This window comes from Lepidochelys kempii, chromosome 6 (assembly GCF_965140285.1).
Source record: "Lepidochelys kempii isolate rLepKem1 chromosome 6, rLepKem1.hap1, whole genome shotgun sequence".
Taxonomy (NCBI): domain Eukaryota; kingdom Metazoa; phylum Chordata; order Testudines; family Cheloniidae; genus Lepidochelys; species Lepidochelys kempii.
The window spans coordinates 29,706,255-29,733,387 of NC_136385.1; the positions used below are offsets into that span (position 1 = coordinate 29,706,255).

The window sequence follows — 27,133 nt, forward strand, 5'->3', positions numbered from 1 at the left end:
CCCCTCTTTCACAGAGCTAGTTACAAGGGTTCTGAAGTAGCAAATTATCACTGGCCACAGCACATCAAGCCTGTATTTCATCCACCTTTTCTTTTAATGAGTTTATATCTACAGCAATTTGGTGTCACCACAGATACAATACAAGCCACTTAAATTTTGGCATTTCAGCCATCTGGCCACTTTTTTTTTTTTAATCTATCTATAGGTATACAGACATAATTTTTATATTTTTACTTTAAAAGGAAAAAAATACATCGTCAACGGAACTTCCTCCAAACTAAGAAAAAGAATATCTATCAAACATTTAAAGAAACAATAAAAATTTGCATTGTATTTGCCTTTGAGTTCATAATAATGTAAGTTTTACTGCTTGAGAATTATGGTCCATTTCACAGGTATACACCCATTTTTAGAATGTAAGCGCTTCAGCCTTCATTTGTATTTGTACAGCACCTAGCACAGTGTGGGTGCTACTGGAAAAAATAATTTACAGTTTGGGGCCTGATTTGAAATCAACAGAGTTATGCCAATTTATACCATTTGAGAGCCATACTTTGGAGCCATAATTCTGTTCATAAGTTTGTTCTGAGTCCAGTGGCTGTTCATACAAACACATTCTCATCCGGAAAATCGTACACATCCTACATACAGTGGACAGAAATTAATTCCAAAATGGGCATTCCCTCTCCATTGGCTTTAAAGCCAATAAAGTTTATGATCAAAGGAAATTAAATATCCCGTTTGTAACTCGTTCCTTAAACTCTAGTTGACTTTCTGCCTGAGAAAAGATGAACAGAACCACAGCATGTTCAACTTCAACATTTTCAGCAATAATCGAGCTAGAATTAGGATACTTTGTTTTGGCTGGATCAGGCTTATTCTAGCTCATTCAGAGATGAGCCTGCGTTGCAAAATTGGGATGCGATGCTCACATCTTGGGGTTTTGCTTCTGACTTTTAGAAACTTTTTGCAACTTTGGGATCTGAGTTCAGACTTGTTAAAAACCCCTTCCCTTGAAGTTTGGGTGTGTCTGGGTCCAGAGTTTTGGCTTGGCTTCCTCCCTAATAGATCATGCAAATGACTGTTTTCCATTTGCTTTCCATCTGATGCAGAAATCTAACTGAAACATTTATTCACGTCACCTTTTTTCAAGTGAATTTCTGCAGGTTCTTCGAAGCATTTTTATTTTGAATACTATAGTATAATAATACTTAGCACTTATCTAGTGCTTTACACCTTTCAAGGTGCTTTACAAACATGCACTAATCCTCACACCAGCCCTGTGAAGTAGGTAGGCATTTTACAGATGGGGGGGAACAGAAACAGAGAGTTAGATTCTCAACTGCTGTAAACTGGCATACCTCTATTGACTTTAATCAGAATTACATCCTTTCAGACCAGCTGACTTAACCAAGGCCACAAAAGGAATCGGTGTTAAAGCCAGGCTCAGAACTTAGGAGTTGTAGATATCCAGTCCTGGGCTCAGACCACTCAACTCTGCTGCCTCTCCAGATAAAAGAGCAGCTCTCTCTGCCAAAACTAGGCAATTTGCCACTCCCATGCACCCAAAATAGAGAAGGAGACATCTGCCACAGAGCTTTATATCTGCTCTGTTTTGACCACTTTCCCCTCCAAGGCCAATAAAGAGCTATGTTGGAAAGAAGGGCAGGGAGTGAAAGCCTTCAAGTCCTTCTTCTAAACCATGTATTAAATACTAAGGACCCGTTTAACCCAATTCTGATCTAATGCTGGTGTAAATCAAGAGTGGCTCTGCTGAAGTCTCCTCTACACGCCAATTTTACATCCGTAGCTCCACAGACTTCAGTGGTATTGGTAAGGCCCTGCCCAGCCCAGTGGAGTTACAGGAGTGTAACAATGGTGTGAGGTGAAAATCAGGCCACTTGGCTTCAAGAGGAGCTTTTTGTGAGTAAAGGAGTTGGGTTCCATATAGGGTAAAAGCTAGGCAGATCAAGCAGACTCCGCACACTCTTAGTCTCCCTGAATAAGGAGTTACTGGCACTTAATGGTTAGTCCAGTAGTGGAAGATGTGGTTTGTAGTGTATATATAACCTCAATTAATCACCCACAAGAATTTCAGAGCGGATTTTGAGTACAGTGTAGTCAATTATTTTTGTCAAGGTCCAAATTTCTTGGTCAAGGGCCAGATGCCAGAGATATTTAAAGAAATAAGAGGTTTCAGAGTAGCAGCCATGTTAGTCTGTATTTGCAAAAGGAAAAGGAGGACTTGTGGCACCTTAGAGACTAACTAATTTATTTAAGCACTGTGTATATAAAATCTCTCCACTATATTTTCCACTGTATGCATCCAATGAAGTGAGCTGTAGCTCACGAAAGCTTATGCTCTAATAAATTTGTTAGTCTCTAAGGTGCCACAAGTCCTCCTTTTCTTTTTAAAAAAATAAGTAAATAAAAAGATTTTGGGGACTGTTCAAAAGCATCTGGCAGTCTGGATTTCACCAGTGGTCCGCTTATTGACTACCCCGGGTATACAGTGTGTAACTACTGGGTGCCTCTTGTACTTAGGAGTTAATACTGCTGGGATTAGGAATACAATGTACCGTACACTGCTTCTACTCCCTTCCTGCAACGTTATCGCGCCTAAGAATGGATGATGCTCCTTAAAGATTTTGCTTCTAAAGGGAAAGGCTGTGTATGTGTTTGGAGTGGGGGGAAGGGAAGTAGAACAATACTTTCAAATTTAAAAGGCAAAGAGAGACAATGGGAGAGTTAAGGAAGGAAGTGGAAAAGAGTCAAGATGGATATTTATGTGCTCTCCATTCCTACTTTGCCACTGCCTTTCAAATCCCAGATTGCTTTCACCAGTGTTGAACTGTTTTTTGTCCCAGGAAACAGTATCTAAAACAGACGCCCACCTGCACCCCTCCCCCACATCAGCAACTGGTCAATGTTTCCCAGGCTTAATCAGAAGAATGGGAGCTGGCTGTGTCAAATCTGTGCCCATAGCAGCTGGCCTCTTCCCAGCAAGAAAGGCTCTCTCAGGAAAAAGGGTTTTGTTCAAGTCATGTGGATTAAAGGGATGTGGAGAGGGAGATGGGCGAGAGACCAGGGTGACTCTCTCTAACAGCCTGAGTCTGTGATGCCCCAGGCAACCCTCGACTCTCTTAGAGTTCTCCAGTGCAGGCCCACAACAGAAGCAGTGCATTTTACAGGGCCCATGCTCAGATTATGCTAGCTCCCTCCTCTCAAAATGACAGATCACCTAGGAAGGCCTATTGAACCCTCTGCAATCATCATCAGGATCAAGGCCTGAGATTGGCAGATCGTAAAATAAACTGAGATAAAAAAAATGACAGAAAAATAATTAAAACTGCTTCCGGAAACTGAAGAATAATACTCTCTGGAGGTGAAGAAAGTGATACCCTACTAACTCAGAGCAGGGGAGATTATAACATTCAATGAAGGTATCCATTCGCTCCTTTACTGAGCATGTCAGTCTTTCTTACAGGGGAGGGAATCCTTGGAGAACATAAGTGAAGAACAGATATGCCAAAGTGACATAGTCCAAGAGAGAGTTAAATAAGTCTTAAATTAGCCATTCACTCAAATCCTGCTAGCACTGGCCCCAGCAGACAGTTAGAGCACTGTACATGCATATTTTCTCTAGCTGGCTCTATGACAGGAAGAGGGTTGCAAACAAGCGGCCTGTGTAACAGCAGGTGACATCCACAAAGAGCAGCGATGCAGGGGCCAAGCTGGGGATCACAAGACAAGCAAAACTGATGAATGGAGATGCTGCATGCCTCCTACAGCTGGTCGCTCTAGCAGAAGCAATCCCTTGAGTGAATGAATATGGGAAATATTGTGCAACAGCATTAGAGGAAGGAGATTACAGGGGCCTGTGCTATTTACAATGCGTTCCCCCTCAGTAATGCAGCTAACCTTTCTGGTGTATGTTTATAAAGCAGCAGACGCTTCTGGGGGGCACTATTGTTAACCCAGCCTTTTGCAATGGTACTTAAATTTTCTAAAATATGAAGAGTCCTTGGAAGGAAGGCCCAGATCCTCGCTGAACTCAATGGAAGTTAAGAGTCTGAATAGTACTACTGGGGATCTAGGCCAAAATGTCTGTTCAACATACTGAATCCCACTATGTAGGGCTACTGGTGGGTGTGAAAACTACTCAGTAAAGAAAGTGTGGGGTGTTCTCAGTGCCAGCATTCTCACACTGCTGTTCTCACACTGCTGCTAATACTGCCCACTGGTCCTGTCAGCCGTGCTCAGGTAGAATAGTGCCGTACTCTGCCAGTCGTCCCATGGATTAAGTGCTACTCTGTGAGCTGAACTGTAACACAGGAGAGAGCGCTCTTCGCATCAGCCAAGGAGAAGGAAGGTTTGTGGGAGCATCACCAAGCCAAGGAGAGGAGCAGAAGCTGTCCTCTGTTGCTAACACTCACACAGGGGGACATGATCAGCGTTCCCTTATATCAGGAGTGGCCAACCTGTGGCTCTTCAGAAGTTAATACGCGGCTCCTTGTACAGGCACCGACTCCGGGGCTGGAGCTACAGGCGCCAACTTTCCAATGTGCCGGGGGGTGCTCACTGCTCAACCCCTGGCTCTGCCACAGGCCCTGCCCCCACTCCACCCCTTCCCACCCCCTCCCCTAAGCTGGCCGTCGCGTAGCTCCTCTTCCCTCCCCTCCATAGCCTCCTGCATGCCACAAAACAGCTGATCGGGAGGTGCAGGAAGGGAGGGGGAGGTGCTGATCGGTGAGGCTGCTGGTGGGTGGGAGGTGCTGGGAATGGGGGTGGGGGGGTGGGGAGCTGCTGACCTATTACTGTGGCTCTTTGGCAATGTACATTGGTAAATTCTGGCTCCTTCTCAGGCTCAGGTTGGCCACCCCTGCCTTATATCATGGCAGCCCTCAGGCCACTTCACTTTACACTAGAGCCTGACCATGTGGCCAGAGGGCTACAGATTTGGCAAGGTGCAAAAGTCTCTTCAAGAGATCTTTGCCCCCTCTCCAGCCTATGCCAAGCACTCCTTGGGTGAACCAGAGAATGGAGGCCCACATATTTTATAGGAGGTTAAATCCAAGTGGAATTATATTTTCCTAAACTGCAGCATTCTCAGGTGAGAGTCCAAAACAATGCCACCCCATCAGCGTTATTGGCTCGGAAGAGTTTGTATGTAATATAAAATCAGGGGGCTGGTTGAGAGACTCTGGGGTGCTCACCCGTGTAGCTCTCTAATTAAACCCAACACTGCAGCCTGGTTTGTTCTAGCAGTGCCTGTCTCTCTCCCAGCATCTCCCTTTGAGACAGACACACAAGAGAAGAGGGTGTCCGGTGGAGGACCTGCACTTAGGAGATGGTCACCCAGCTGGTATTTCCCTGGCACAAGTGGTGTGTTCACCCTTGCAACCAGTCACAGACAAAGACCATTTTCTTTCAATTCATGGACTTAATGCACAGACCATTCAGTGACTAATAGTGTCTTACTATGTAGATAGCAGGGTTTAGCCCAAAGGGCTTTGCAAACTGTGGGCCAAATCTGCAGCTGGTGTAAATTGGCAAAGCTCCACAGAAATCAATGGCCCACTTACACCAGTTGTGGATACCATTACTAACTCTACATTTGGGACTAATTTGGATCTGACCATGTCTCTTTGTGTCATATTTGGTCCTGAAAAACCTGCCATTTACTTTCAATATCTTAATAACAGGGAAAACAGGAGCTGCCTTTATAAGGGGGAACAGTGCTGGGAGACCCCACAAAGAGCAAAGGCTAGAGAAGCATGTGAACTAAAGGGACTATTGCTGGATTCCAAGGGGCATAGTGAGCAGGGCTGCAGCAGAAACTGAGGCTTGCTCTGCACTACAGACTTATGTCGGCAGAACTACGTCACGCAGAGGTGTGGAAAATCCACACCCTTGAGCAACGCAGTTAAACCAGCTGAACTGCAGCCGTAGACAGCGCAACACCGATGAGAGAAGCTCTCCTGTCAGTATAGGTAGTGTCTTCACTAAGTGCTACAACCGCGCACTGCATCAGTGCTGCTGCAGCCCTGTATGTGTAGACAAGTCCTCAGTCAGGGCATGGCAACTGACCTACGAGAAACCTGCAGGCTCAGGCTCAGGCTCAGAAATGCCAGGTGCAAAAACAAAGCTCTCACTGCATAGGGCCTATGATGAGAGGTACTCCCCACAGGAAGGGCTGCATTAGGCCTAGTCAAGCCTCATCAACCAATTAGGATGCAAACAGGGGAGATTTAGACTGGAGGAAGCTAATTAGAAGGAAGATCACCTGTGAGGGCATAGGCAAGCATTCTACAAAGCCAGGAGACGGAGCTAGTGTAAGAAGGTAGTAGGGAGGAAGTCTATTGTCTCACTTCCTGAGGTCAGGGAGAAGACTCACAGTAAGAAGGAGACTGTGGTGAGAGCAGTAAGTTTGGAAAGAGCCAGGCCTTAACTGTTCAGTACAGAGGCCTGGCCTGGAACCCCAAATAGAGGGCAGGCTTGGGTTCCCCTACCAACCACTGCAGAGTGGTAGGGCTAAGGGCAGCAAACGTGAAGACTGCTGGAGTGATGTTGTCAGTCCAGTGGGTGTGAGGACTGCCTGTGGAAGGGGAAACCACTTAATGACCTGGCTGGACAGCTGAATCACAAAGAGGAAGCAGCAGCTCCTGGAGTGAAAGAGGGGCTGCAGACAGAGAGGTGGATTGCAACTATGGGAAAGGGTGTTGGTCTGGTAGAGCTAATCCTCAGAACCACCAGGAGTAGGGGTGATCCTGTGGTGAGTAGAGCACCCTGTGATAGGGCCCACTTGTGAACTCCTCACTCACATGTAGGAACAGTTATTCACCGGCATGGTCTCATTAGAATCAATAGGACTACTCATGTGAGTACCATGGGAGGAAGGGCCACAAAACAAACATTCAAGGGACACCATCCGATTTGGGAAAGGGAGAGGAAAGCGCCCTTGATGCACTATCACTGTATATCCATAGGAAATGCCTCTGCATCCACTTGTCATGCATCAAAGACCAATCAGGGGTAGCAGCAGCTCAGCACTTGTGAGCAACCCACAATAAATTAAACAGCATGCAGGAGGGAAGGAACTATTGAAAAGTAAAATTATAATTGTGAAATTTAAAAATACCTCACCAGAATCCTTTAACAGAGTCTAATGGAAGAGATACTCTTGCTATGGCAGGGGGAGGATAAGATTGCCAAATAGTTTGGGTTGGTTGGAAATAGGTTTTTCCCATCTCTAATGGTTCTAATTTTTCTTATAGGCTCCACGACGTTAGGAGAAATGGGGGTGAGTTGGTTTGAATGCACAGAATCGTTCTTTTCAGGTGGTTTAGCCTCAAAGTGGGCTTTGCCAAGTCAAGTGGCACAAACTTGGTTCTTTGCCATTGACTGGCAAAAAACAGACACTTGTTCTACATAGCTGGCCTTGTAGGTAAGGGAAAATGCTCACAGACAAATAAAATACCCCGAGTAAGGACTGTATTAAATATGTGCAAATATGCAGAGTATTCTCACTTATTAGCAGCTGTAAATACTGAGCAATAAATGCTTAAATGTCAAATTCCAGTCTCCCAATTCCCACATTATGGATAGAATGTGAGCCCAGGAAAAAATAAATCATGATTTCTTAGTGGAATGTATCTCCAAAAGTGTGATGCAAAGCACAGAATACCCCAACTCAGGTTGTGTATGGTGGCTCCTAATACCATACTACTGTGCACATATGTATAGGGTCAAGTGTGTAGACATGCAAATACAGAGAAGCCTACTAGCCTTAATTGAATAAATAGGTTTCCCTGAAAATCTGCCAAGCTCACAGTTAAAACAATTGCCTGTTAACACTAATGATGCATCTATAAACTTGGGTCTGCAGTAATTTCACAGTGATCGAAGTATGCTATATCCCAGTGTGCATTTCTTTATATGCTTTGTGTTTTAATACTTTGCCTTTGTTTTGGAGTTTTTTGGGGTTGGCACAAACATTGTCACTGATTCAAGAGCTCTCAACACCTACAGAGGAGGTGCAGGAGGTTTACCAGGCTTATTAATTCAGTCAACAAAGCTACTGATAACTGGGGGTGAGGTCTGATGCTGAAAGACAGACCCATTGTTCCATCATATATCTTAGCACATGGCCACAGGACTACCCTAGGCAAGCAAATGCTGAAAGTTGCCTGCTAAAACTGCTCATTAACTTTCATGCACGTATCCTTTCATTGTAACCCAGCCTGCTTCAAATGCCTTTCACTTCCCATTTTCTCAAAGTTCAGAATGTTATTGCATTCTGTTGTTGCTTCTGCAAGTATATAGCATACTAAATGCTCAGCAGCATTCACGTTGGGCACAAACTTTGAATGGCATTTAAATAGGAAGTTGCATGAGTTTGGAATTCACAAAAGAGCCCCGGTTAGAATCCAGTACAGTGCAAGTTTCCCACCACCCAATTCTTACCAATGTACTTCAGCCCTGACCTGCACTACCTATCCTCTTGCTATGCTACTCCTAGGCTCTCTTTGAGCAGAGGCTGTCAGTTGCTGCACCCTGTGTAGTGGCTTTGTAATGGCCACAACTTGGGTCTAGTCTAGTCACCACCTAAGCTCATTGTCACATCCCTATCACCTTAGCTGGGATTGGGACATGTGTGCCCAGGCTGGAAGGCAAGCCTCTTAACTTGCCTAGCCTCTTTTCACGGTCTCTTTAAATTAGCCTTCTCCTTCCATAACATTCAGAACCAGCTTCAGGATTAACAAATACAATGTTTTAGAGAGGACTCCTGAAGCTTCCAAGAGGAAAAGGTCAATGAGTAGCTACTGTAGGAGCAGTCTAAATTTTCCAGTGTGGTCTCCACACTGAAGTAAATTACATTCAAGGAGAGTCAGATTTAAAAAAACCCAAAGATAATGCTTTAAAGAAGCAAAATCTCTATCACCAATGCACCTTGAGAGATGGAGATCTCCTTCAGCGACTAATGCTACTACAGCACCCCAGTTATAATCCATGCAGTTCACGAGCCTGCTGGCGTTCCATCTAATTCCTCTTTTTGAAGTCCTCTTCATCCCTGCTCTCCACAGCTGAGAGTGCAATGAGCATCTGGGCTGCATAGTAAGTGGCCATGATGATGGCACGTGAGTAGGGCACCGGGAAGCAGAACTTGTTAACTGCAATGGTCAGATCTGACACCATGAAAAGCACTGCTCCGATGCAGGCTGAAAGCTTGGTCCAAGTCCAGAGGTCATTGCACAGCTGCACCCCAGCAATGGCGCGCCACCCCATGAAGCCGATCAAAGCGATGTAGACAGCAACCAGGTAGGTGAATGGGCCTGAGAGGTAGTAATACAGGAAGGTGTAGCAGAAGCTGGAGACAAGGGTCATCACAAAGCCAGCTTTCAGGTCCAAAGGCTTCATCCCAAATGCTGAGGAGTACAGGATGTGTGTGATGGCAAACATCAGCAGACCTGGAAAGAAGCATTGACACAGCAAGTGTGAGCTTTAATGGGCATAACTACATCAGATTAAACAGTCACAGGGAAGGTGCTGTCTTAATTCTGCTCCCACTGGTAAAACTCCCACGTGAATTTAGTGGGAGCAGAGGTAGGCCAACATTCAGCCCTTCTGAAAATCCCATCCCTAGAGGGGAAAAAAAAACAACTTAATACAGTGACATCTGTAGAGGAGGCTACCCTGGTCAGGCTGGTTCCTGCCCTAGGAAAATGTCCTGATGTACCCACAGTCACACTGAGGATAATTCTGCTCTGCCTTTTAGACAACCACCTCTGCTAACTCTACAGATAAATCAGGAAGAAACAAAACTCAAGTCTTTCAGACCTAACCTCTTTTTTGAATTTCAGAGTGGAGGAAGGCAGGTTTGAGATCCCAGATCTGTAAACACCTGTAGAGTTTTTTCTGGGTGGTACCAAAACTGGAAGGAACCTTTTCCCAGATCAATGGAATCCAAATATTGTGAGAGCAATTATCAAAGATTTCAACACCTCCAAATTCAGACCCAAACTCTCTGGCCTTAGCCACAGACCCAAACTCCAACCTGGGACTCAGCTGGACCTAGGTCTAAACATCCTCTCCACCCACTGATAGCAGAATCATAAACTGGAAGGAAGCAGCTGGCCACTGGATTACACCAGTTTAACCTACCAATTTTTTTTATGGCTACTTGCAAGACACAAACGAATCAAAAGTGGAACTGATCTGAGAAAACCAAACAAGCTTCCCTTTGAAGTAAAACACCCTTGAGAAATCCCAGATGTTGGTGTAGGAAGGAATTGCCCATATGTTAATCACTTTGCACTAGTCCATCTGACAAGAAATGTCACCATGTGTTGCAGCAGGTGCTGATTGCTAGTTGGTCTTGCCAATCACACATGATGGACTCCAAAATAATTTCAGCTCCCTTCTCCCACCCTCAGCCCACAGACCTACATACACTGAAAGTCTGTTCCATTCTGTTCATGCAGATTTGTTAACTTGGCTGGAAGTTTTCATGCCTAAATAAAACCATGGAAATCTGAGCACCCCAGCAGGCCAGTGGCTTAAAATTATATCGTGATGCCCTGGTACAAGGGGAACAGGAGCTCCTTAGCAACTAAAATCCACCAGTGACAAGTTTGTACTCTGTCTGTCATGCTCACAAGCCAACACACTGTGCTAAAACAACTCAACCAGGTGGCACTGTCCCCTCTGTACTGGGGAGTGTCTTGTGCTATGGCCAGCTGATCTACAGCTCAGATTGCTGGTGCATCCACAGAATGGAACTGGTAGACTGAGCGGAGAGGCAGAGCCCACATGTTGGGCACAAGGCTAGATAGATGGGAAAGGGCACTAGAGGAGAGGGATGAAATGGGGTCGGGGGAGAAGAATAGAGCAAATGAGGGCCTCAAGACTAATTCAGGGAACAGGAGGGGAGACTTAATGAGCTAAACATGAGGAGTAGAGAACTTTACCAATTTAACTTTTTTTTTGGTGTGCATGTGCTAATATAGAAATACAGTTAGTTTCCATTCCTAACATTTTATATGAGCTAAAGTTCAACTTGTAAGTACTCTACAGTCCTCCTGTGGTGAAAGTGAATGGGTTGTAAAAGGTGGTGAAGAGCTCTTACATTTCAGCAACTGTGGGGTTGGCAGCGTAAACGTATGTGTTAACAGGGCATATTAGGGCATTCCTAAAAGAGGGTAGAGTCAAGGTAGCATGGGCACCATTAACGCTGCATTTTCTGGTTGAGCTTTGCTCAACGCAGCCAGGCAAGCTTACTTCTGTGTTAACATAGTTTTTTGCCATTGAAAGGAAAGGGTTGTGAAATGGTTGACAACCACTAGCCCAGACTGATGCAGTGCGCGGTTGTAGCATTTAGTGAAGACACTACCTATACTGACAGGAGAGCTTCTCTCATCGGTGTTGCGCTGTCTACGGCTGCAGTTCAAACATTTGAGGAGGCAAGACAAAATTGTCAGCAGCTCCTGAAGAAAATGGGCTGATGGGTATTCATAAGAACAGCCACACTGGGTCAGACCAATGGTCCATCTAGCCCAGTACCCTGTCTTCTGGCAGTAACCAGTGCCAGATGCTACAGAGGAGTGAACAGAACAGGGCAATGAATCGAGTGATCCACCCCATCATCCCCACTCCCAGCTTCTGGCAGTCAGAGGTTTAGGGACACCCAGTGTATGGGGTTGTGTCCCTGACCATCTTGGCTAATAGCCATTGATGGACCTATCCTCCAGAATTTTTTTTTAACCCACTTACATCTTTGGCCTTCACAACGTTCCCAGCAATGAGTTCCACAGGTTGACTGTGCGTTGTGTGAAGAATTACTTCCTTATGTTTTAAACCTGCTGCCTGTTGATTTCATTGGGTGACCCCTGGTTCTTACATTATTTGAAGGGGTAAATAACACTTACTTTCTCCACACCATTCATTATTTTATAGACTCTCATATCGCACCCCCTTAGTTGTCTCTTCTAGGTTAAACACTCCCAGTCTCTTTTAATCTCTCTTCATATGGAAGCTGTTTCATATTCCTAATCATTTTCATTGCCCTTCTCTTTACTTTTCCCTCCCCCAATTCTAATATATCCTTTTAGAGATGGTATTCAAGGTGTGAGTGTACAATGACTTTATAGAATGACCTTTTCTGTTTTATCTCTCCCTTTCCTAATGGTTCCTAACATTCTGTTTGTTTTGACTGCCGCTGCACATTGAGCAGATGTTTTCAGAGAACGATCCACAATGACTCCAAGATCTCATTCTTGAGTGGAAACAGCTAACTGAGACTCATTTTGTATGTATAGTTGGGATTATGGTTTCCAATGTGCATTACTTTGCATTTATCGACATTGAATTTCATCTGCTATTTTGTTGCCCAGTCACTCTGTTTTGTGAGATCCTTTTGACACTTCACAGTCTGCTTTGGACTTATCTTAAGTAATTTAGTATCCTCTGCAAACTTTGCCACCTCACTGTTTACCTTTTTTTTAATTCTCCCTCCCCATCTTCTGCCGCCCCCCCCCGCCAATTTATAAATATGTTGAACAGCAGTGGTCTGGCATAGATCCTTGGGAGACCCTGCTATTTACCCCCTCCACTGTGAAAATTCACCATTTATTCCTGCCCTTTGTTTCCTGTCTTTTTAACCAGTTACTGAACTATGAGATGACCTTCCCTTTTATGACGAGAATGCTTAGTTTGCTTAAGAGCCTTTGGTGAGAGGGTACTGGTCAAAGCTTGCTGAAAGTCCTCCATTTTCAAGATAGGTTGAGACGCAAGTCAGCACACTTCTAATTAGGGCTAGGCCTAGTGGTTTCTATCACCCACCGCTAGCCCCAGGGGCACTGAAGGATCATGGGCCTCAAACCCCAGCCACCACCCAGAAGCTCGCCTGAATGACTGATGGGAGAAGGAGGCTAGTGAAGCTCTAGCTTGCATAGGGCCCTACCCACAAAGCTCCTGATTGGGGGGGAGATGTCAAGCTGTCTAGCCCCACTAGTTGGCTTAGATGCACTACTTAAACCAGAAAGAAGAATAGGAAGTTGTCTGAGTGACTAGAGGAATCCTTGGTTGGCTGCGACTACACACCCTACCTATGTGCCTGACTCTTGTTTCCTGCCTTGCAGCCTGTTTCTCCTTATCCCAGACCACCATCTGTTCCTGCTTTGCTCCTACACCCTACCCCAGACTCAACTCCAGCGTCTCCTCCTGACTTGATCTCTGGCAGGGACCTTTTCCCTTGGCACTTGACTCAAACCTCAGCTCTGGTTCCAAGTGCATATGACTAACCACTGCCCCCACCCTGCTCCCTAATCACATGCTTCCCTGTTAGAACACTGAGGAGCCACTTTCCCCTTCACTTGTTCTCTGCTTTACACTGGGGCCTTGGGAGTGCACATCACAGCAGCTATCCTTGTATAAGAGATGATTGCACAGAGCCCAGCTAGCTGCTAACTGCTGAGTGGTGTGAGGTCATTCTGCCACATTCCCAAGTCCTGCCAGTCCAGGGAATGAGGACAGATGCTGAGATGCTGGGCCAGCACCATGACAGGGCTACCAACCAACCCCAGGCTTTTGGAATGTGATTACAGTGGAGGACATGGGTCATGTCCATCCATGGTGCACCCCCTCTAATTTCAGTGCAAGGGATTTATGCATGGGATGAGTCCTTCCTACTGCCATGACAATGGGTTATTCATATAAATAAAAATGAAAGAATAAATATATAAACCCTCTGCATAAGAGCATTTATTCAGTGATAAATTTAACTGGTTGCTATTATATCCCTTCAGACCTGGCGCCATCACTTACCATGAACGAAGTAGCCTTGCTCCTGCCAGATGAGGAAGGCATCCCCCACTGCGGAGAATATTAACCCTGCTAGGATCCTATTGGCGCTTCGATGTGCGACTAAGAAATTGATTCCATGTGCCAGCAGAAAAACCCATAAGCAGAAGATGGGCAGACACTTGATGAGGGCACTGAACCAGGAAGGGCTGGAAGTTGGCAGCCAGAGGACGAAATAGACACAAGTGGCTTTAAAAAATGGCACCAGCTTGGGGCCTTCACTCTTCACCTAAAAGAAACAAGTCATTTAAAAAAAATCAATAGGATCATTAGAGGCTACACTATAATAAACTCCTTTGTAGAATGCATCCCTTGGCTTTGAAAGGCTGCTTCCTTTCTAGTTCAGAGCGTCCCTGCGACTGGCAACATCAACTACCCATCAGGCAAAAGCCACTTGAACTTTAACACGTTCTTCACTCCCATTAGCTGTTCAGCCAAGGAGCTGTCCTGAGCCTCTGTCCCAAAAATAAGGGTTTGGGGTTTGTTTGGTTTTGAGTGGAAGTGGGGGAAGAAAGTGTAAAATGCTCTACTGCTGCCTTTGAAATACACTGAGGGCCTGATCCAAAGCTTGCTAAAGTCAGTGTAAATCTTTTCATTCACTTCAATTGGCTTGGGATCAGACCCTCTTTAGCAGCCCCTTGCCAAATCTTGTGGCCTAGGAGATGCAGCATCAGTTATAGCCTGGTATCAGATAGCTGTGTGGGGAGAAGGTGCATCTTCACAAACACAAATTCTCTTTGAACAGATGCTGATGATGGTTATTAGCATTGCAATAGCAGCTAGGGCCCATGACTAGGTCAGGGACCCATTATGTAACCCCAGGTGCAAAGTGCAGCAGGTGAGCTATACCCAGTAAAAACAATGCATATGGGACAGAGCCGCAGAGTCCAGATCTGAGCTATCCCAATGTTTGTGAGTGTCTGGATTTGGTGGTCCAGTCTGTGCCCACCATAAAGAGAGTCCTAAGGGGCAAAGTTCTCAGTCCAGATCCAAACTTATCCCAAGTCTGAGGGTGTGATCCAGTTTGGGCCCATCTCTAAACAGTGGGATGGTCTAAGGGGAACCATTATGCTATGCTGCCATAGCCTAGTATCTCTCTGCACTTTAGGCCATATAGGGAAAAACACATAAAGAATTAAAATGAGGTAGATTTTTTTCCCCTCTAACCATGTTATACCCAAGAGCTAAAAGGATCTTAGATGCTGTACGCAGCTGGGTAGGGGAAAAGGAGGTTACCTTGCACAGCTGTCAGATTATTACTGGAATCATGCCTGACAGCTGCTGGAGTCCTGGGGGAAGACCAGCTCCCGCAGTAGAATCCAAAGCAACAGAACTTCCAACAGAGTCATTGGTGGATGGTTTTGAAGGACTCATTGATGGAGTTAAAACAAAACAGAGTAAAGTACCCCACAGTGGAAAGCCAACCATCAGCTGATATGTGACGGCTCATAGAAAATCTCCCAAATTATGTTTGCTCTCATCTATTCTAATGGAGTTACTTTGGATTTACACTGATGTCACTGAGACTAGATTCTGGCCCACAAATGAGACAAACAAACATCATGCATTGTGTATCTGAAGAAGTGGGTTTTTTACCCACAAAAGCTTATGCCCAAATAAATCTGTTAGGCTTTAAGGTGCCAGCAGACTCCTTATTGTTTTTACAAACATCAGGTATTCTTAAGTGGCCAGGGGTGATTATATTGTGTGTCTCCAAGCAGTGTTAATAAGGAGGCTGTATTCAGCACAGTGAGCATATACCCTAATTGTCTCAGAGGGCACGACCTTCATGCCCACAGCAGAGGGATTTACAGCTCCTAATTTTCTGGAGACGCTAGATCAAGTGTTTCTATTGACTGTCGCCATGGCCACTGCTAAATGTGTGTAGCTCCCCAGCACTGATGGTTAGGGGATCGTTTGTCCAGTCAGAATATGGACTGTCACTGATGCAACAGAATGTTGGGGTGAATATGGGAGAGGAACAGTTTAGTTCCAGCCGTGAAGTCCAGCAAAGCCAGAACTGCTCAGTAATGTGATGTTCTATGGGTCACAGTGCTATAGTGCTGAAAACCCAGTTACAGAACCCCTGCTTCAGGAGTATGGAAAGAGGGTTGGCCTTTTCATCACTCAGTAGGCCCTCTGTTGCTGGAAAGAGGATTGTGAGGCTTGAGGCAAAACCCACTGAAGTCAATGGCAGTCCTTCCGTTGATTCAATGTGCTTTGGTTCAGGACCCTAGAAGACAGGCTCTTCTGGTGTGTGGTTACATCATCTTCCTAGTGCAATGCCAAGTCATCGAAGCCCAAACTCCCCCCACAAGTTCAGTGGAGTAAAGCAGAGTTGGAATACTGAGGTGGAAAGTCTCTTCAAATGCAGTGTCTCTAATGGGTAAAATATGAAGCAGTAGGACCACAGCAAATGAGCAACCCTAGGAAACTAGAGCTTGTCACAATAGATAAGGCTTTCAAAACTACTGTCGCATTGAATGGAAAGTTCCTCCATGTAGCAGCAGCTCCTTAGCAGTGAGATTTTGTAACATCTCTGAGTACATTATTTATATTGCCAACACAAATTTTAAATGTTCTAATAAGCAACCAGGCTAGATAAATCATTCTCTCACAGCACATTAGCTTCTTACGTTATAGGGGGAGCTGGTAGCGACTCCTATATTTGGGTTGCCTAGCACTTCCCCATATAAAAGATTCTTGTGAAATGTTTTAGAGACACTCTTATTCCTCCATTGCTTGACACAAACCTTTGAAATAAGGAAAGGAGAAGTGCCTTTTCTTTGTCCCATGAAATTCTATTTAGATTTGAAGATCTAAACTGTGGAAAATCATTATTTTCCTTCTCTCACTTGTGTTTCTCAGGAAAATTTTGACACCAAAATATTAACAGGACATGAATGTTCTAAGACCAGATCCATGCTGTCACCAAAACAGAAGACATTGTACTGGGAACACCTAGGAGCTACCAAATATCTGTAACAGGAGAGGAGGGAGGAAGAGGGAGAGATTGCTGAGGTGGGTTCCCCCCAACCACCCCTTCAGACCCAGCATACGGCCCCAGCAGCCCATCCCCCTTCCTCTAGATGCCATACAGAGCAAAAGCTCCTTCAACTCCTGGTTTGAAGTGGGGAGAGAGGGAGACACACACACACTCAGAGGCCAGGGTACTCTGAAAGCATCTGGCCCCTGCAGTCCTTTCCACCTCTGGAATAACAACCTTGTCTTCCTGTAGATTAAGTAGTAGACATCTGTGCTGAAAAGTCAGGGTTCAAGCCCAGCCCTGTTTGTGATGTATGATGGAGAAGTGGTTACAAATGCACATAAGAGAACTTGTTTTTAACTTTTCCTTTTTTAAAAAAATCTAGCAAATTGCATTTAAAACCCCTATATTAACTGAACATTACTTAGGTAACAAGATTTAAGGTTGCCTGTGCAATCTTAAATTTGGCCCCCTTGTGTGTATGCATTACCATATACTCTTTAATTACACAATCATTATTTTCCCCAGGGCCCCTGCCTCCTTCAGTGCACAGGATAGGTGCACAAAAGGGCACAATTAAGTTTCCAATGCAACTGTAAAACTAGTATTTCCTAATTTTTGAGTGCTTGATGTTGCAACCTAAATAATCATTTAATGAAGTTTTATAGTTATATAAACTTCATCTTAATACTAGTTTTGGAATTTTTCAAACACTTTTGGCCAGATTCTGATCTCAGTTACTCTGGTATATAGCTGGAATTTGTAATTTTAAGGATAACCCTCCAGCCACAGAGAGGCAGTATTATGTCACATTGTTAATAGTTCATCCTTTACATCTTCTAGACCAGCATTATTCTAAATGGGTTCTGTATAGGGTGCCACTTTTGAGATACAAAAAAAGGGACATCTGGGATGATCCTGGGCCCATAAAACTGGACAGCTGAGCACCCTTACAGATTGCCAGGTCAGCTACCTTAAAATGGGACAAATTCTGGGAAAATCTGGACAGGTGGTAACCCTAGTTATGTAACAAAGCATGGAGTGACCCTTTAAGTGCCCTTGTTGACCTACTACTGCCCTGGTCCTGGTTCAGCCCCAAACAAGTGCAGTCTGGGCCAGTAGTTTGCAGGGACTAATGGGAGATGTAGTCAGGGACCAGGTGACTGTAGGGCAGGACAGCAAGGCATGCTGGGAAGGAATGGCAGGGCATGTAAGAAGCAGCCTTGCTGTAGAACAGAAGGCTAGGAATTAGGTAAGGAGGAGGTGATTCCTCCCTTCCCTCTCAGAACTGAGACAGTCTAAACACAGGCAAGATATAGAAGGACCATGGGGAAGGATGAAGCAAGTACCTGGTGGTAAAGGGGTATACAGGGGATGAGATGTAAACTGAAAGCTAGAATCCCATTTTGGGTACATGACTATGATGTTCAGTCTCCCTTCATTCATTACCAACAGAGATCAGTGCAGGGGAGATTGTTTTGCCTAAGGAGGACGCGTTCCTATTGGTATTAATCAACCCTATGTCTACACAGGTGAAGGCTATGACCTGGCGTTGGCCAAGAATATGTCAGGTGTTTGGATTTCTGTTCCTTCCAAAAAGAGAGACCTCACTGTTGGCTAGAGGGCTGCACCACATCAAATCATCCAGCTACCCAAGAGTGAGGGAAACTGAGCCATCTGTGATGGCTGTGTCCTGATGCTGGTAAGGTAAGAACCTGCTACTGCTGACTGTATACACATTAGTTTAAATGTCTGTCATGAGTTTAAATAAGCTTCTATTGTCTTCACTATTCTTTCAAATGCTGTTTTTCTGGGATTTATAAACTCAATTGCCAACTTTACTCTGGGCTGAAACTTACTATGTAAAACGTAAAAAATTGCAGAGGAATTGCATTTACATGTGCTGAATTATATAACTGCTTACTAGGAAATCTGTTTATAAAAATTTAATATCCTAAATATTCCAGTTAGTAACATTTTAGCACAACATTCTGTACAAGCCAACAAAAGCTGGGGCACTTTCCCCACTCACCCTTCAGAGTGGCCTGTTTTAATCAAGTAGAATATTCTGTTGTCTTCGCAAAGTTAAACTGTTTTTATTGGCCCTTGGCCTCCCTCACGTCCCTGCCCTCCTGGGATAATTGTTTTCATTTCCAGTTTGTGTCTGTCTGTGTCTATAAATGTTTAAGTGGTTGGCAGCTTTTTTGTGGTGGGTGTTGTTGCCAGTCCAGGTCATGGCTTGTGCTTCTCATTCTCTGGTCTCCATAAACTACTGTGACTGTTAGAATGAATGTCAACCGTTTTGTCTCAAGTTGGAGCCCTGGGGCAAGGCAGTTGGCTTGGATTTGTGATGGCATGAAGAGGGGGTCATGACTTCATGTGCAACTGTCAGGCTCTCTTCAGAGATAGAAGGGAGAAGATTGTATTCTTAGGTTTTCTTACCAGATCTACCACTGAGTACAACAGTGGCTCTCAACTGTTCTAGACTATTGTACCCCTTTCAGGAGTCTGATTTGTCTTGCGAAACCCCAAGTTTCACCTCACTACTTGCTTACAAAAATCAGACATAAAAATACAAAAGTGTCAGAACACACTATTACTGAAAATGTGTTTACTTTTTCATTTTTACCATACAATTATAAAGTAAAGCAATTGAATATAAATATTGTACTTACATTTCAATGTATAGCATATAAAGCAGTATAACAAATCATTGTCTGAATGAAATTGCAGTTTGTACTGACTTTGATAGTGTTTTTTTATGTAGCCTGTTGTAAAACTTGGCAATTACCTAGATGAGTTGATGTACCCCTTGGAAGATCTGAGTACCCCCAGGAGTACTTGTACCCCTGGTTGAGAAACACTGGAGTACAGCACCTGCCTACATCATTAGTCAATACTGGATGCTTCAGAGAAAGAATCTAGACCATGGGAGGAGGACGGGGACTCTTCTGATCTCAGTAGTCAATTGTCTTTTCCCTGAAGCAGATTGATTACCCCGATCTGCAATTGCTAATCATCTGTTGGCCTATTTGTGAAGGGTCAGCCACAGGAATGTGTCACATGTGCAGAAGTAGGGACTCTTACTCTGGGAGGACCATCCTTTGGGCATGCACCTAGGCACTCTACCAGCTGCTGGCTTACTGTTGTTCCTCTCTCTGCCTCAGAAGATGAGCTTCTGAAGCCAATCCTTCCAGCTTCTCACTGACTCTCCCCTTCCCACAGTTACTCACCAGCTCATTTCTCTGTGGTGTAACAAACCTGTTGGATGTGTGTATGTATCATAACAGTTAAAGCAAGGGAATTTATGGTCAGCTGGGGGATTAGATACAGGGTTTTGGCTCAGTCTGTTAGAGGATTCAGCTGCTCAGTTTTGGATCTGAGTACCTAAAATTCCACTATTTTTATTTCTCCCTCTCAGTGAGAGAAATCTTCCCTCTTGTCCTCTCTGGGAAAGTTTTCTGGAAGAAAACGTCTGGTACTTTGCCTTTAGCACCAATTGCAGTATACCATTGCAAATAAATGTGGAGGTACAGAAGGCCTTTATACCAACATCTTCCAGATTTAACTGCAGTAGGACAGACTGACACAGGGTTCAGAGGCCTTGCTTGTTTCCAAGTAAGGGGTTAATTCTAGTTTAGATCTTGAAGGGTGTAATAAGAATACAAGGCTAGAGACACAAGGTCCAATCAGGCTCTCAAAAGGGAATAGAGGAAATTCTATAGGGCAAACTCACGCCTGCTTTGTGTTTGTTCGGCACTAACGTGGCTAACAGCTCTGTGCCACTGCTGCAGAAGCCGCTCCCTGTCTGGCACAGGGTGGCCTTCTACGCTGGGCAGGTGCCAGGCTGGAGGAAGGCCAGCGGATGGAGATGAGGGATCAAACAGTCCAGCACTTTGGCAATTCAGCACCCTAGCAGTGGCACAAAGCGGCCATTGCAATAGTGATGCTAATAACCCACACGCAGGCTCAAACCAGCTACCAGTTAAGAGATGAGGTTCAAGTCACCTCCCCTCCATCCCTGCTCCAGTGCAGGAATGAACCTGCCTCAGGAAGAACAGCTCCTTCCTTGTCAGGAGAGAAGGGCAAGTTCCACACCTGTGCTCAAAGGAAAAGCTTGTGCCCCAAGTTGCCCTTTAACACAAGAACAAAACCTTGACCAATAGAGCTTGCTGACTGAGGCTGTTTACTTTTGCTGCTGAACAAGCTGTCAAGGTTCCTCCCCCACTCTGAACTCTAGGGTACAGATGTGGGGACCTGCATGAAAAACCTCCTAAGCTTATCTTTACCAGCTTAGGTCAAAACTTCCCCAACGTACAAAATATTCCACCCTTTGTCCTTGGATTGCTCGCTACCACCACCAAACTAATACTGGTTACTGGGGAAGAGCTGTTTGGACGCGTCTTTCCCCCCCAAAATACTTCCCAAAACCTTGCACCCCACTTCCTGGACAAGGTTTGGTAAAAAGCCTCACCAATTTGCCTAGGTGACTACAGACCCAGACCCTTGGATCTTAAGAACAATGAACAATCCTCCCAACACTTGCACCCCCCCTTTCCTGGGAAATGTTGGATAAAAAGCCTCACCAATTTGCATAGGTGACCACAGACCCAAACTCTTGGATCTGAGAACAATGAAGGGGCTGCACTTCACCACAGGGGAGCTGATCACGGTGCTGCAGGTGCCGGACAGTGGCTGTGGGAAGGACAGAAAGAGGACGGGCTGCACAGCTGGTTCCCAATAAGTGACGTGCAGCCGCTGGAGGTATGAGACTGGCTGCATCAAGTACCTGGGGGGTGAGGAGGTGCAGGGGGTTAGTGCCACGAGGGAGTGCAGGGTTAGGGAAGAAGGGAGCACAGGAGGGGAGTGGTTAGGGTAAAAAGGATGCAGGAATCCACTTTGGTCTTGGCAGAGGCAATGTGTGTGGTGAGGTGGGGGGCATGCAGGGTCACGTGCCACCCCATATCTCTCAGAATGCCTCTGGCAAGGACACCCAGCAGTGAGGAGTCAGAGTTCCCCCTGGCAGTGTCTGTGCAGTGAGGGGAGGGAGGAAACAGTGTGCCTGGCTGCCGACTGAGCAGCCTGCCATGAGGCGGCTACTTCTTCCCTGCTGCTGGACTCCCAGCACAGCTGCCTGCTTAGCAGACTCTCCGCTGAGGTGAGTTGGGGGTGGTGGTGCAGGCAGAGGCAATGTGTGGGGCAGTCACATGTCCCTGCAGAACCTTTCAATTGTGCCCCCTGCCCAGCCTCAGTTGTGTGCCCTGCCCCACCCGCCACTTCTACAAAGGTTCCGGCACCCTGGGTGACTGACCTGTAGAGAACTCAGGCAGATATAACAAAGTGGCTTGTGACCTCTAGTTGGCCTTGGAGCTTGGGTCAGCTGTATAGCAAGTCTTGTTTTTAGTGAAGTGAAAGAAACTTGTGATGCTTTGTAGAAGAGCACCAAAGGGCTCCATTTAGCACATGCCTAAGTGAAGGTCAGACGTCATGTGACTAGATTTTAATGTTGACCATTCATGCCAGCCTTGCTATGGGGCACGAAGCCTCCCCGACAAATTACACCTGTGTCAGGAAGCAGTGCCATTAAACACTTGTCCCTGCTGTGGCTAATACAGTCTGTCATAATTAAATGAGAAATATATAGTGGGGTTTGTGATGACTGGGAGAAATGCACAGTAAATTGCCCGCCAGGTCCAAAGGTTGCAGATCTCCTAAGATATCTAGACAGACTTATGTGCAGTGCTGGGAGGAATCAATGATTGTGGCACATGTAGGTACCAGTGACATAGGGAAAGGTCGGAGAGAGGTCCTCAAGGCCAAATTTCGGCTGCTAGGTAACAGCTTAAAGTTCATGGTAACATTGTCTGAAATGCTTCCAGTTCCACGCACAGGGTCAAAAAGACAGGCAGAACAGCAGGATCTTAGAGAGTGGATAAGATGAAAGTGTAGGAACTGGGAAACTTTTGGGAAAGGAGGAACCTATACAGGAAAGATGGCCCCCTCCAAACCAAATAGAACCAGTTTGCTGGCATGTAAACTTAAAAAGCTTGTAGAGGAGTTTTTAAACTAAGGTCTAGGGGAAAGCCAACAGATACAAAGGAGCACATGATTTGGGTGGAAACATCTCCTAGGAATGAATTTATTAAAGAAGGAACTCTATATCTTAGTAAAGAGGACAGGAAAGAAGTTGGTAAAGTACAGGTAGGAGCTAGTGAGGAACAGTCACATATAAAAAAAAGTCCCATTTAAAAATAACACATGAATGCAAGCAACAGAATATTGGCAAAATGTACAAGTGCGTATACATACATGCTAGAAGTCTAAATACTAAGATGGATGAACTAAAGTGTCTGGAATTAAACAAGGATATTGATATAATAGACAGTGTATACTTGGTGGAATGAAGAAAATCAATGGGATTTGGTAATACCAGGGTACTATATATATGAATGACCAAACAAGTCGCACCGGTAGAATGGCATTATTGTGAAAGAAAGCTGAATTAAATAAAGTAAAACATCTTAAATGAATCGAACTGAACCAAAAAAAAATCTCTATGGATAGAAATTCCTTGCTTGAACAATAAAAATACAGCAGTAGGAATAAGCTACCAATCACCTAACCAGGATGGTGACTGAAATACTCTGAGACTGGAGAGGCTGCAAAGGCAGAAAATGCAATAATAGTGATTTCAACTATCCTCATATTGACTGGGTATGTCACCTCAGGGAGGGATGCAGAGATAAAATTTCTAGACAACATAAATGACTGCTTCTTGGAATAGCTTGTCCTGGAACCACAAAGGAAGAGGCAATTTTTGATTTAGCCGTAAGTGGATTACAGGATCTAGCCCTAGAGGTGAATACAACTGAACCGCTTAGTAATAGCAACCATAATGTAATTCAACTGAACATCCTTGCAGGGGGGAAAATGCCAAAGAAATCCCTCATCATAGCATTAAATTAAAAAAAGGGAACCACACAAAACCGAGAAGAGGTGGTCAGGGACAAAAAGACAGCCTTTAAAAACTGGAAGTCCTATCCTAGTGAGGAAAATAGAAAGGAGCATAAGTTGCAACAAATCAAGTGTGAAAGTATAATTAGGCAGGCCATGGAAGAATTTGAAGAGCAACTAGCTAAGGACACATACTAACAACAAAAAATTAAGTACATAAGAAGCAAGAAGCCTCCCCCACAGTCAGTGAGACCACTGAATAACCAAGGTGCTAAAGGAGCACTCAAGGAAGACAAGGCTGTTGAGGAGAAGCTAAACGAATTATTTGCATCAGTCTTCACAACAGAGGATGTGGGGGAGATTCCCACACCTGAACCATTCTTATTAGGTGACAAATGTGAGGAACTGTCCCAGATTGAGAGGTTTTGGAACAAATGGATAAACTAAATAATAAGAAATCACCAAGACCAGATGGTATTCAGCCAAGAGTTCTGAAGGAACTCAAATATGAAACTGAAGAATCATTAACTGTGGTATGTAACCTATTACTTAAAATCATCCTCTACCCGATGACTGGAGGGTAGCTCATGTAGTGCCTTTAAAAAAAAAAAAAAAAAAAAAAAAAGGGGGGGGGGGGGACTCCAGAGGCAATCCTGGCAATTATAGGTTGCTAAGCCTAACTTCAGTACCAAGGAAATTGGTTGACTCTATAGTAAAGAACAAAATTTGTGGATACAAGTGAACATCAGGTGGAGAAGAGTCAACATACCTTTGGTAACACATGATTTCCCTTTACAAATCTACTAGTATTCTTTGAAGGAGTCAACAAATGTGAACAAGGGTGATCCTGTAGATACAGTATATTTGAACTTTCAGAAAGCTTTCAACAAGGTCCCTCACCAAAGGCTCTGAAGCAAAGAAAGGCATAATGAGATAAGAGGGAAGGTCCTCTCATGGATCAGTAGAGAAAGGTAAACAGCAGGGTCCCCCAAGTTTCTGTACTGGGACCAGCGCAGTTTGACATATTAACAAATGATCTGGAAAAAGGGGTAAACAGTGAAGGGGCAAAGTTTGAAGAAAATACTAAATTACTCAAGATAGTTAAGTCCAAAGCTGACTGTGAAGAATTACAAAGGGATCTCACTAAACGGGGCAACAAAATGGCGGATGAAATTCAGTGTTGATAAATGCAAAGTAATGCACAGTGGAAAACATTCCAACTATATATACAAAATGATGGGCTCTAAATTAGCTGTTACTACACAAGCAAAATCATGGCGTCATCCTGGATAGTTCTCTGAAAACATCCTCTCGATATGCAGCAGCAGTCAAAAAAGCTGACAGAATGTTAGGAACCATTAGGACAGGGATAGATAAAACAGAAAATATCGTAATGCCACTGTATAAATCCATGGTACATCCACACCTTGAATATAGTATACTGTTCTGGTTGCCCCATCTCAAAAATGAAAATGGGGGTTATGGAACAGCTTCTAAACAAGGAAACTTTCAAAAAGACTGGGAGTGTTCACCTTAGAAAGTGGACAGCTAGGGGAGAATACGATAGAGATCTATAAAAGCATGAATGGTGTGGAGAAAGTGAACAGGGAAGTGTTATTTACCCCTTCACATAACTTATGAACCGGGGGTCACCTGATGAAATTAATAGGCAGCAGGTGTAAAACAAACAAAAGGAACTACTTCTTCACAAAATGCACAGTCAACCTGTGGAACTTTTTTCCAAGGGATGCTAAGGCCAAAAGCATACATGGGTTTAAAAAAAGAATTAGATAAATTACTGAAGGATAGGTCCATCAATGGTCCAGCAACACAACATGCTCTGGATGTCCCTAAGCCTCCAACTACCAGAAGCATCAGGCATTGGCCCCAGTCTGAGACAGGGTACTGGGCTAGATGGACCATTGACCTGATGTAATATGGCCATTAAGTAATCGGAGGGAGTCCCCTGCCAATTGGACACTAATGCAGACTTCATTAGCTTAATACTTTCCACCCTGGAATGTCACAAATCAACCCCTCATCCTGGACCCCAATGGCATTTGTGTTCTCTTTCTACAGTGGGCTCAGTAGCAATACCCCCAGTGGAGCAAAACAAGCCTTTCACATCTCTTCAGAGCCTTGCTCCTCAACTGACCGAAGCAAGAGGGTTGGCAGCTAATAATGCTTGACTTTTTCTAAAGAGCAGACTATGGCTATCTGCCAAAAGAATACAATTAAACCTTTAGCGCGGGCCCTTGGAATCTGTGGGTGCTGAACTTGAATGTATTGCTGGAGTAGCCTTGGTCTCAGAAAATCTCCTTTCGTGGCACCTAAGTGGAGGTGTGGGGAGAGGAAGGGGTGGGAAAGAATTAATCAAATTGGCATTAAAAAGGGGGGCCTCCCTTCTATCAAAGTGGATTCTTAATTTACAAGGCAAAATTTTGCCATCCTGTTGACTTTAAGTTTCATCTCTGTATGGCAAAGATCAGCATTAATCATTGTGGCTGAACACTGGTCAGCAGAGAGCTAAAACCATCCCAGTCATGTGTCTTGTCCCAACCAAACATGAGGCAAGTGAATCTCTGGCAGCATAGCTCTGAGGAAATAAACTAAGACAATCTCTATTGTCAACTCTACTGTCCTGTGGCTGTGCAGTCTGCTCACAGGACGGGGTGCCACTCAACCACACGGTTGGAGCCCAGTGTAACTCAGCAATAGTAGCTACTTCAATTTTGTGTTGCCAAACACCAGCCTCTCACTGCCCTGGCAATGTTGACAGGTGGTACTGAAAAGGCTAAGCATACTGTGGGTGGGTGAGGCGGGGGTGCCGATCTGCTGGCAAGGAACTGCTTGTGATGTCACAAATCAAGTATTATAAACCAGAGTCAGCCCTGAAACCTAGAGATGCAACTCCTTTAAACAAAGAAGCAACACTCGCTGACGGCAGTGGGGAATTAGTCCCTGTTACTTTATTGCAAGACCAAGGGAAAGGTGGTTGTGAAGACCTGTTACCTGACGTCAATTGCTCCCATTGTGCCTTCAGACTTATCAGGAAAAGAGCCTGCTGTCTCTCCTTATCCAAGAACCCCAACCAGATATCATGCATGCTACTTTTCAACCATCCCTGTGAGTAGGGTACCAGGTGGCATGGTCTACCACAAACAACAATATCTATTTCTTACATAGAATGTGCCTCCCCTCACCCAGGAAAACTTATGCAGTGGTTCTACCATATCAATAGTGAATCTTTGAAAGGACTCCTCTAGGATAGGTCTCCATCTCTTTTTAAAATGACACCATTCAGAATATTAGGATATATATATATAGCATATG

At 44.6% G+C, this 27,133-nt stretch overlaps 1 protein-coding gene across 1 annotated transcript in view; it reads right to left on the reverse strand.

Annotated features, from left to right (window-relative positions):
* Positions 1–4,620: 4,620 nt before the first annotated feature.
* Positions 4,621–27,133, reverse strand: part of TMEM86A (transmembrane protein 86A) — a 40,227-nt gene continuing 17,714 nt past the window's right edge. The window contains exons 2-3 of the mRNA XM_073347302.1: positions 13,825–14,089; positions 4,621–9,470 (exon numbers count right to left, since the gene is read on the reverse strand). Coding sequence (XP_073203403.1) covers positions 9,043–9,470; positions 13,825–14,089 — 693 coding nt within the window. The 3' untranslated portion in view covers positions 4,621–9,042. The remainder of the gene's footprint in view (positions 9,471–13,824; positions 14,090–27,133) is intronic.